Source organism: Neltuma alba, unplaced genomic scaffold (assembly GCF_004799145.2).
Source record: "Neltuma alba isolate B1F8T4 unplaced genomic scaffold, ASM479914v2 tig00012019_pilon, whole genome shotgun sequence".
Classification (NCBI taxonomy): Eukaryota; Viridiplantae; Streptophyta; class Magnoliopsida; order Fabales; family Fabaceae; genus Neltuma; species Neltuma alba.
Window position 1 is genome coordinate 1 of NW_021636588.1, and position 11208 is coordinate 11208.

Here is an 11208-nt window from a genome sequence, read left to right on the forward strand (position 1 = left end):
CTAGAATTAGTTATGAATTTTTAAAACTGTCTAAAATTCCAGTTACCAAATGAATAGTAATGGTCCAAGTTTTATTTTCTAAGCCAAATGCCATGCAATAATAATGTCCAACATTGATTACCCCATTGCATGGTATTAGGCTTAGAAAATCACATGGAATTATAATAATAATGTCAAACATGCAAGGTAAGTTACATATAGATTCATAATCATTTTGGTCATGCAAATATCATCACAATTCACTAACAAATAACATGTTAATGCATGTTGCCAAGGCATACAATGCAATCAACTACTATGTCAATTCCATCAAATAATTTCAAACATAATAGCACATTATTCAAGAAATCATATGATGCAACAAACAAGCAAATTAATATTATAAATTGTGAATTCCATGCTACCTTTTTTTTAGTCCAAGGTTCTTGGCCTCTTTGATTCCTTTGGTTCCTCCTTGTTCCTTTGCACAATGCCCATCAATTTATCCATAAACACATTCCAAATTACCAATGATCCAAGTATAAACATTAATGCTCGACCTTGAATTCAATTAAATCCCTTTTTCTTATTTTTTACATAATTATTTCCTCTTTGTTTATATCAATCTCTTGGTCCATTCCTACACAATTTTTCATGTAGAATCAAAGTATCAAATCAGATTTTACAAAATCACACTCCTCCCTTTAGTGTTATTTTCCAAAATTTTTATTTTTCATTCCAATGATTCTAAACACTTTTTCTTGGTATTTCCCTGCACAAAAATACCTTTTGAACTCACTAGAATCATCAAAACAAACTCCTTCACCAGGAAACCATAGTGGCCGAATAGTATGTCTTGAAATCCCTAACTTAGTTTTCTTTCAAAAATCAATCCAAACATCACTTAAACATGATAATTCAAGCTTATATTCAAGGCTTCTATCCTTTCCTAACACATATTCAATTCAACCAAAAATGGACAGCATCACAACCTTGAATTACAACCTTTATTTCTAACCATAACAAGCTTCCAACTTAACCAAAACCAAGCTCAAGCTTACCTTGATTAATCCTTGATCAAAGCTTGATGTTTCTTCTCCTCCAAATACACTGTCTAAGGCTCTTCTTTAAGCTCAAATTTTCAATTTGGCAGCACCTTCCCAAGGTTCTCTAATTTTCGACCGAAATGTCAAATTAAGGAGTATTTATAGAAAATTTCGGGCCAACCTCCCCTCCACAATTGTGGCTGAAAATTGGCCAAAAAAATGGCCATGTGGCTACCATCCAATGTTTAAAAAATCTGATCTTGCCAACGTCATTATTACAAGAATATTCTATTGATTTTTAGGGTTAATTTAGGCCTAAACTTCTTTAAAGGTTGGGCCATGTTCTACAAAAATTTTTTGGGTTTCTTGGCCCAAAATGAAGCTCAAATATGAACCAAAAAGGAAGAAAAAGTGGGGCCCACTTATAAATATCAATTTTTGACCAAAATTCACTATATCGATTATTATTTTCAAAAATACTTTTGGGCCTCCAAAAATTCATTTCTCTCTATCAAAAACTCCTTTCTAATATAGGAAAGCATTTTGAAAATTTTGGAAATTTATCTCCACCTCTAACTATTCATTTTGAATTTTTTTTGAAATCAGGCTTTACCGATAAGATTTTGGTAATTAAATATTTTAAAATTAATTCTTTCACCTCCAATGCCTGGAAACAATTTTATCAATCCAAATAAATCCTTAAATAATTTTTTCATATTTTTTTAGAATTATTGAGGCCTCTACATATCTAAAATAATTGTTTCGGCATAATTTTTCACTGTTTTTCTGAAAAACCTCTGTTTTACTAAAATCCTATAATAATTTATTTCTATGCCATTTGCATCTCTAGGGCCTCAAATAAAGTTTCAAAACCTCTAATTTGTTTTTTTATTATTTTTTAGGAATTTTCTAAAAATTTTCTCTAATTTTTCTATTTTGCCCTTCCTGGATTGATAATTTAAAAAATATTAGTCTAGACAAGTGTTGAAGCTTAACTCAAAAATTATTCTGCCTCTGAGTCTATTTTACTATTTGACCATCTTTCTAATGTATTATTCATATTCTCATGATCAAATTTGGTAGGATGTGACATTTAATCACCAAAACCTTAAGAGCCCTACTCTGACCAATATGCTTTTGAAACTCATCTCAACTTGGACGAACAAGCACAACCTTCACTAACTCATCCTGACACCTTCATTAAACCACAAGCCTGAACCCATCATCCTAGGGTCAGTTATTCCTTATGTTCCACCTTCTGACCCCCCCATAACACCTTCTAGGTCTTGTTTCTTGAACCCAAGGCCTTAAGGCTTTCTACTCCCTTTCATTCATACACGATCCCACTTTCATGCCTAGCCTACAACCATCTCCACGAGAGCATGTGACATTTGAAACTACAAATCCCTTCCCTTGGCCTTCCACTAGATGCAGGTGTGATGACATCTTTGCTCTTGTTCAACTCCCCACTTCTAGATGTTCTCCTGGGGGCAAAAGGATGAAAAGTAGCCCAGCCAAAAGGACAAATAAGAATTAATGTATTATGGATCCCATTTACTGTGATTAGAAGCAATTGTTTTCATGATATTTTATTATCTTTGTTTGTTAGACAATGGACTTAATGTTATTTGCAAAGTTTACATCAATGAAGTTTGTTTTCTGTTATTTATCCTTCTTCATATTCATATGCATGTATATTTTCATTAATTTTAGTCACTGTTTAGTATTTATGACCTATTTTCTTCCTCACACTTCATAGCGTCCACTCTATGAATCAAGTAAATTAGAATTTTTGTATCACTTAAGTTCATCAAATTGGGCGTTTTTCTCATAACTTTCAATTCATTGGACAAATTCCACCACCATCTACCAAGTCACAAATAATAATGTTATTTCTGTCACAAATTCAACCTTACTTTCACCAATTCTAGTTGACCCTGTTGCATTGGAATTTATTGTATCAAATCGAGTTAAACATGAGCTCACTCTTTTTTTCCCGGCTAATAGGATCATTCATTTTACACATAAATAAGGATATCTATTCTTATATATATATATATATATATATAATAATTATAATTCCTTGTCTTAAAGAGGTCTACGAAATATAACACTTGTACTCCCACTTTTATAATAACCATAATGAACAATACAGCATTCGTTACACACTACACCACTAAGCAAAACAATTGTACATTACAATTCTACTAGAAGGAAATCATCTTCTACTTTCCTTTTAACATACCAAACCTAAGCACAGCCTACATAACAAAATGCACACAAATTCGAACACATTCCCTAGTATCTTCCGCTCCCCTATGCATTCAATCTCCACCATTGTTTTGGACCAAAAAAAAAAAAATCTCCACCATTGTTAGGACGGGTCATCTCACGCGCTTAATCTCTCCAAGCTAAGCAAAGTTTCACAAAGTAGGAATAAGATTTGCCTTTGAACTTCTTGCTTAGTAGGTGAACCTGCTAATTACCAAATTAACAATTTAAATTATCTTCACCCATTACTCAATTATCATCTAAACATAGCAATATTGTTCCAAAAATTGTTTACTTGAACATATGTATCTCACGCAGCTAGATTTTCCAGGATAGAACTTGTGCGAGTATCCCACCAGAATCCATATGCAGAGTGTCCCCACAACATTTCGCATACAACCAACCAGTCTTGACAGAGCTTCCTCATGTGAGGTTGTATATGGCTCCTTGCCTTTAACCCATAACTTGGAAGTCTTTCTTCCACCTTATTTTTATTGTACTCCAGATAACCAAGCCTATTTTCCTCCTTCGCTCATGCTAGCCGCTGTTGGCGCATTGTCATTGGTGCTTCCTTCTCTTTCTGCCATTTTCCTCCTTCATTCGCCTCTATTCTCTTCGGTGGCAACAGTATCTGTGCTTTCATGTCAAGGGCTTTGTCACATCTCATTTAAAAAATCTTCTCCCTCTTTTATTACTATTTTATTCTTCCATTAAGGGTAAAGCAGTCTTTTTGTCAGCATTTTCAGACCCATTTTCATTACACCAAACATTGAATTTTTCATCCAACTATTTTTTATCCTGGCACTTACCAAACATGTCATCACTTTTAAATTTTTCATTTCATTCCTTCCATTCCAACATTTTCTTTCTACCAAACAGGCCCTATGTTTCTAATGATTAAGGCATTAGAGTCATTTCATAAAATTTTAAAAAAAATTTTGGTTCATGTGACCTAATTAGAAATTTGACAAATTTAATCATCCAAATAAAAATTTAGATTATTTAAGTGTCTTTGGTTTTTAAAAATACGTTGATGTTCGCTGTATCAAGATTTCTCAAGATTTGTTGTTATATGATATATTTATGACTACAGGTAGAGCCATCAAAATTGGCAAGCCCATCAAGCCAGCCTGTTTAAACCCTTTTAAGTGAAGGGTTGAACTTGTATTTTAGGAGGTTTAAAAAAAAATTGGACTTAAAAAAGCTAGTTTTATAGGGCTCATAAGTAAAAAAGCCAATCCATGAGGTGAGGACAAGCTCTTTTAAGCTCGTCTATTTTTTTTATTATCAATATATTTATACAATTATGTATTAGTCTTTTATGAACAAGTCTAAGCTAGAAAAATATTTAGAAGAATCAATATTTAAACTAGATAATTAGAAAGAATTAGATATCTTGAATTGGTAGAAGAACAATTAAAATCAATTTTCAATTCTTTCAAAAATGGAAATTGATATTTTTAGCATTCCAATCACTATAATAGCTAGTAGATCTTCTTTTACCATCGATTCACATGTCTTAACAAAGTATAAAAATTTTCTCATTCTGCCAAATGTTCAGCTTTTATTGCCACACATAACTACTGCAAAGTCTTACTTTAAATAAGGGTAATGTAAACAAAAATCTTGATATTTTTATTGTTGAAAAAGAGCCCACTTGTATAGAAGAACAATCAAATATTGTTGATCTTAATGATAGTGATGAAAATGGCGACAAAGATAATAATCATACTGATGTGGTTAATCTTTAACTGTTAGTTTTTGTCTTTTTGTTTCTCCTGTTTCATTGGGTTTTTTTTTATTTGGAACAATAATTTATTGGTTTTTGATTCTTTTTCCTTATACACCATTGGTTTATTTTACTAATATATTTAAAACATCTAAATACAAAATTTAGATGTTTTATTGTTTTATTTTTTATTTTAAAATTCAAAATAATTAAAAAGAATTTAAATTAAAAAAAAAGGCTAACTTTTTGAGGTTCTAAACTCGCATGCCTAAAAATCTGACTTGAATGATTAGATAATTTTAAGTTGTGGAGTCCAAAAAAAAAAAAGAGAATTTTAAGTTGTGTTGATTTTAAAAAACAGGTACTTTTAGGTCCTGCCTTTTAGAGCCGGCACATGCTCATTAACCATTCTAATAACAAGCTGTATACTTGCAAAATTATTTTTTTTTTTGGGTACCTTTTTCAGGTTGTAATTTCTCTTATTTCATTTTCGTCTTTGCTAGATATCGCCATTCTGCCATCACACCTTCTGCTGTCATCCCTTTTCCAGGAAAGTTAAGACATTTTCCTGGAATTATTGTCCTCATTGGTCCTATTTCTTCGCTGGTTTCTTCAGAGGCTGAATCCAGAACTCTACTCCCGAATTTTTGCAAAATCTGTGATCACAAGATTTTCCTTGTTCCACGCAAAATTTCCCCTCCTTACGACTGATTTCGTGGGGATTTGATGGGCCAAACGCAATCGAAGGACGAGCTTCTTTACCAGCAAATCAGTTATGGGAACATCGAAGGAATCAAAGCCCTTCATAGGGAGGGAGCAGGATTAGAGGTAAAGAAGCTGTGGTGAATTTCCCAGATGATTTTATTTTCATTTCTGGTAGCTGTTGAAGTATTTTCTTGTTCACTGTGATGATTTGTTGATTTCGCTGCAGTGGGTGGACAGAGAGGGAAAGACGCCTTTGATCGTTGCTTGTATGAACCCTGAGCTGTATGATGTCGCCAAAATATTGATTGAACTTGGTGCCAATGTCAATGCATACCGTCCGGGTATTGTTTCTGGTTCACTTGTCGAAGGTTTATCAGAATTCAATCATTAGCTTCTTGGACCTGTATGCTGTCTGTTTCGAGTGGAATCAAATAATTCTATTCTATTACTATAAACAAAAATTGGTCGTGACCCACCTCAAATTTTAAGAAACTTCATTAACTGCAGACTTGGGAACACGAGCTTTGTTTAAGATGGTTTTGATACCGCCAAATTTCGTAGTTTGACTGCTTCTCTATCTCTCTCTCTCTCTCAAGTTATTTCAGATTATTGTTTGTTTTAGCCATCATGATATTAGCATCAAGTATTGAAATGAATGAGAAAGCTTCGGTGGAGTTTACATATGTTTGCCATTAGATTCTCTAATTAAAATATGGCAAATTTGGATATTCAAGTTGGCACATGGAGTCAAGTAAACACCTAAGAACATAGCAAACTCCTAAGAAAAACTTTTTTCCTGTAATGAATCAATTAAACTAGCATGATCCATGTCTTCCTTTGGCTTCATTGACTACTTCTGACTTTAGAGATTGGCTATTGGATAGGACGGCATGCTGGCACTCCATTGCATCATGCAGCTAAAAGAGGCCTTGAGAGTATTGTGAAGTTGCTCCTTTTGCATGGAGGTATGATACAATGCCCCTGTTTTTCCGAAGTTTTGACCATTCATGTTGATTTTGTTCGTTCAAAAATTTGGCGTATGCTTCTTTAATTTTCAATTCTCAGGACATTGATTTGGCATCTGCTGTTAAACTTGTCAGCTAATGCATTGTTCATGAATGATGATTGCCAAACTGCTCTTGATGTTGCCAGGGCCAAGGGCCACGGCAATGTTGTTCATGCTATTGAGGTATGTTTGGACTTCTCATTGTAATACCAAAACGTCCCTGCCTGATATATTAAGTTGAACGGATTGGGTGTGTTTTCTTTCTTTTCTTTTTCATGATACATAGATCATCAAAATTCCTCGGATGTTTCTTATTTTGCAGAGTCATCTCTGCTTGTTCTCTGGTTGGCTGCGGGAGTTCCATGGACCTGGATTCCTAGAAGTAGTAGCTCCACAGCTAGTATCTAAGAAAGTGTGAGTATCAAGTGATATTTGTTGAAGCTTTCTTTTCCCTCATTTTCCTTCTCTGCTAGATGGATTGCAGGTGTTCCTCACTGCTTTCAAATTTTTTGGGGTCTTCTAAGGAACTTTCTTACACGTTTTTATGATTATGCCAATCATTCAACAATTTCTTGCAGTTGGGTGGTTGTTTTACCAGTTGGCTCTCGGAATCTTACCAGACCCTACAAGCTGGAGCTTGCCATATATTCTAGTATGCAGGTATGTGAGAATGAATATATAATTCTTCCTGAGAAACAGATACTGAGGTTTGTTTGTAAGTGAGTGGACTAGGTAGAATGTGTCAATTTCTGTGGATGGTAAGTTCATCAAATAATTTTAGGACTTGTAACATCTTACTTAGTTTACTTATCTAAACTTTGAATGAATCTTGTGAACTACATTGAAATTCTAATTGCTATACTGATATCTGTTTGCACGTGAAACTAACAAATGGATACTTGATTCAGGGCTAAGTTTTCTATCTTCTTGCCTTACTATTATCATGTGTTATGATGTAAAGCATATTATTAAATGTGCAGGATGCACAACCACGGACAGTTATTGCTCTTTGGAAGGCCAACTTAGATGAACCAAAGCTACACCAGTCAGATCCTTCAGTGACTATCGCTGATCTCACTACAAGTAATCTCCTAACTTGAGCTAGGTTTCAAAATTGGTCTGGACTTAAAGATGGATTGACTGTTGGGTCACAATTTTACTAATTTAATTGGTTAAGCCATAGTTGAACTCAATGATGCCATAAATATGTGTGTACACGTAATTTTTCAAATATTACTTATAGTAATCCCCCCCCCCCGGGGGGAACCTACAAGATAATGATGGTGTTAATTAAAATACGGAAATTATAGGATATCTAGTGTATTGAATGCTTAGACTTGTTGCCTTTTATTGAAGTATATAAGATAAACAGGCTAAACATGTGCAAAGTTGTTTGTGTATTTATTAAACTTTTAAGAACACGAATTCTGGGTGCCAACTTGTTTCGCTTTGTGCAAAGCACCCATGTGGGTACCAGGTTCAAAGCCCACTACAAGAAATGAAAAATATTTCCTGAGTGACATGGTGCTATGAATCAGACTTTGAGATGTGTTGCTGGTCTGGGTCATGAATTCCTTTGATAACTCAACCTGGGAATGATTTATTATGGTATGGAGTTATCTAAATTGCAAATCAGGTTTGAGGTACCACCTCCCAGTTGGACCAGTCAAAATAGACTGGTCTGGTTTGGGTTGTGGACCAGTGATATTGAGTTTACTCTTTCTTGTCTCGTTTTGTATCTATTTTCTTGTTTTGTCATTTAAACCCTACCAAAATACCTGTATAGTATTACATATTATCAATAGAATATGGTACTGAAATATTTGCAAATAATAAAAATGTATATAATACTATGATTAGTTTTTTAATCAATAATAGTAGTATATCATGAATGTTCTTATAGTTGTTGGGGAGTAGTTATTGAACTAGAAGTTTTAGAGTTTCTATCCTATGTATCCTATTATTTTAGTTTCTCTTTAAGAGTTATCACATTTCTAGGAGTTACTTTTATTATCAAACTTTTTCTTTCAATTATATAAATCAATGTTGGCACTGTATATTTCTAGGAATTAATACAAAAATTATCTTCCTTATTGAAAGGCTTATAACAAGCAGAGTATATTGTTGTTGTTTACTGTTTCAACTTTTTGCTTATTTCCAGAAACACGTATTAAACTTGCACCTGCAAGTGAGAGTGACAAGCAACAACTTAAGTGGTTTTCTGATGCATGCAAAGGAATTCCACAGGTTTGTCACATGTTATCTGTGGTTCATCGGTGTTAATTTGCTGTATTTTATTTCCATTTATTGCTTGTTCAGATTGACACAATTTGTATGGTTATATTAGTATGTTGGCTGGTTGGCAGACAAAATTTCAATCTGTAGCTGTCTTCAATATTCTTCAATCTGAAAATCTCTGGACTTTCAGGAAAGTCCGGCATTTTTGCAGGGTAACATTAGAACAGCTCCTCCCTCAGCGCCACCAGCTGCAGAAGATCTAGAGATGGCTGCTGCTATCAGAGCATCTATGCAGTCTGCCGTGCACGAGAGGCCATCCCTTGCAAATACCCTGCCAAACTTTGGAGCAAGCTCGTCAAGTGGAGAAACTACAAACATGCATGGTTCAATCAGCACGTCAAATCCGAAGACAAGTGGTAGTTTGCCTGCAAATGAAGTTGCACTGGGTAGCAATTCAAGTGAGCCCATCGATGATGATGAGCCTGTTTCTCAAAGCTCTGGTGGTTTAGATTTGATTCCATCAGCTCCTCCAATTGCGGATGAGTATCCAGTTAATGGCCCCATTCATTACCCCTCAATTGATGTAAGCCCTGTTGAAATATCATCTTCAGCCGCAGAGAAGCCACCTGAAGATGAAAAGATTGCCGCGGGGAGTGGTTCTTCTTGTGTGATCTGTTTAGATGCTCCGGCCGAGGGTGTATGCATACCCTGTGGCCATGTTGCCGGATGCATGTCTTGCTTGAATGAGGTCAAAGCAAAGAAATGGGGTTGCCCGGTTTGTCGAGCAAAGATCGATCAGGTGATAAAGATATATCACGTTTAAGACAATGTTAATATGGCCCTGCCTGTTTTACGTTTTGAAAATGACAGAAAAGTATAGAGAGCCCACTTTGGGTCTTTGTGAATATCCTATCATCAAATTTTTTTTTTGGTACAATCCTATCATCATGTTACGTATTGTGATTCTGTGAGTCTGATTTACAAAGTGTACCGTATGGATTTTGTTCATTTGTGATATATATATATATATATATATCTATATGTGTGTGCGCGCGTGCCTGTTTTGTGGTTTCCGCCTAGGAACATATGTAAGCTTGGATTACTTCAATAGCCTATAAGCCCCGTCTCCTCGGATCCGTGTTATAAGTTTTTAACGTGGCAGTGGCAGGGTCATTCATTTTCAAAAGAAGCCGATGACTGGAAGCTACACAATGTTAAAAGGTTAAACAAAAGAAAATGAAGACAAGGAAAAATAAAAACGGGATGTGATTTTCTCTCCTTATGTTTGGCGTAACAAGAAATAAGATGGAGTGCAAAAAAAAACAAATAATTTTATATGGACAGTAATAATCTTACCATTATTAGGAAAATACTCGGCAAAATTTATTACGAAACCCACGTAAGGAATTCAATAACAAAATTTGGTGAAAGGAGTCATGGTATATGTAATAGTTATACCTGATAGTAAAAGAATGCTGAAAATAGAAGATCAAATTGAACAATCAGGACGCAATGGTATTGTATTAATCCAGCAAAATTCACAGTACACTTATATGAAAAATGGCAAATCCTAACAGCAAGGACAGTGACTGTCGCAGGGGAATTAACAGAAATAGCAGAAAGAAAAGGTCTAGAGAAGAAGGGAAATGACAGAGGAGGTAGGACCACACACAATTCACTGCCCTCTCCTCACACTCTCAGTACATCTTATGATTCTCATTCTCACGCAATTTCCACGTCCTCTGGCGAATTCTCGCTCCCCTCCTAACCACCTCACGTGCTGTATGCTCATGGGTCCTATACAAAGCTGTAGTTGGGCTTGCATTCCCTGTATTGTCACCCAGGCCCAAATGAGTGCTGGTAACATTTCCTCCCCCATTAAAACTAACCTTGTCCCCAAGGTCAGAATCAGGAAATTGAGTGATGAAAGACTGAACATCAACCCAAGAAGCAGGAATAGCCCCATCCCATTGCACCAGTAGCTGTGTCACGTACTGTCCATGAAGCAAAATCTGACGGACTTGCAATATATCAATAGGGGTCAACACAAGACCAGAATCAGTCGTCTACAGTGGAAGAGGCAAGTATTGGTCGGTGGGATTACCATGGCATTTCTTGAGGAAGGAAACATGAAAGACAGGATGAATTTTAGCAGTAGAAGGCAATTGTAACTTGTAAGCAACTGTGCCAATCTTCTCAATAACAGGGAAAGGACCAAAATAGCGAAGCCCCAA

General features: G+C 35.2%; 1 protein-coding gene across 2 annotated transcripts; it reads left to right on the top strand.

Moving 5' to 3' along the window:
* Nucleotides 1–2029: 2029 nt before the first annotated feature.
* LOC114721273 (putative E3 ubiquitin-protein ligase XBAT35) lies at nt 2030–10016 on the top strand. 2 transcript variants are annotated; one of them, XM_028907104.1, is made up of 10 exons: nt 2030–2043; nt 5642–5853; nt 5957–6071; nt 6615–6695; nt 6831–6919; nt 7059–7150; nt 7315–7396; nt 7717–7819; nt 8898–8983; nt 9165–10016. In XM_028907104.1, exons 2-10 carry the CDS (start codon nt 5752–5754, stop codon nt 9795–9797), a joined length of 1383 nt encoding a protein of 460 aa, XP_028762937.1. In that variant the 5' UTR covers nt 2030–2043; nt 5642–5751; the 3' UTR covers nt 9798–10016. The 2 variants fall into 2 exon arrangements, with proteins under 2 accessions (XP_028762937.1, XP_028762936.1); XM_028907103.1 differs by lacking the exon at nt 2030–2043 and having other exon boundaries at nt 5539–5853.
* Nucleotides 10017–11208: the final 1192 nt, after the last annotated feature.

What these genes read in the sequence shown, in the direction of transcription:
- LOC114721273 (XM_028907104.1), top strand. Translation starts at nt 5,752, where the DNA reads ATGGGCCAAACGCAATCGAAGGACGAGCTTCTTTACCAGCAAATCAGT. An exon ending in TGTCAATGCATACCGTCCGG is followed by an intron (nt 6,072 to 6,614) that starts GTATTGTTTCTG and finishes GCTATTGGATAG; the next exon opens with GACGGCATGCTGGCACTCCA. An exon ending in CCATATATTCTAGTATGCAG is followed by an intron (nt 7,397 to 7,716) that starts GTATGTGAGAAT and finishes TTAAATGTGCAG; the next exon opens with GATGCACAACCACGGACAGT.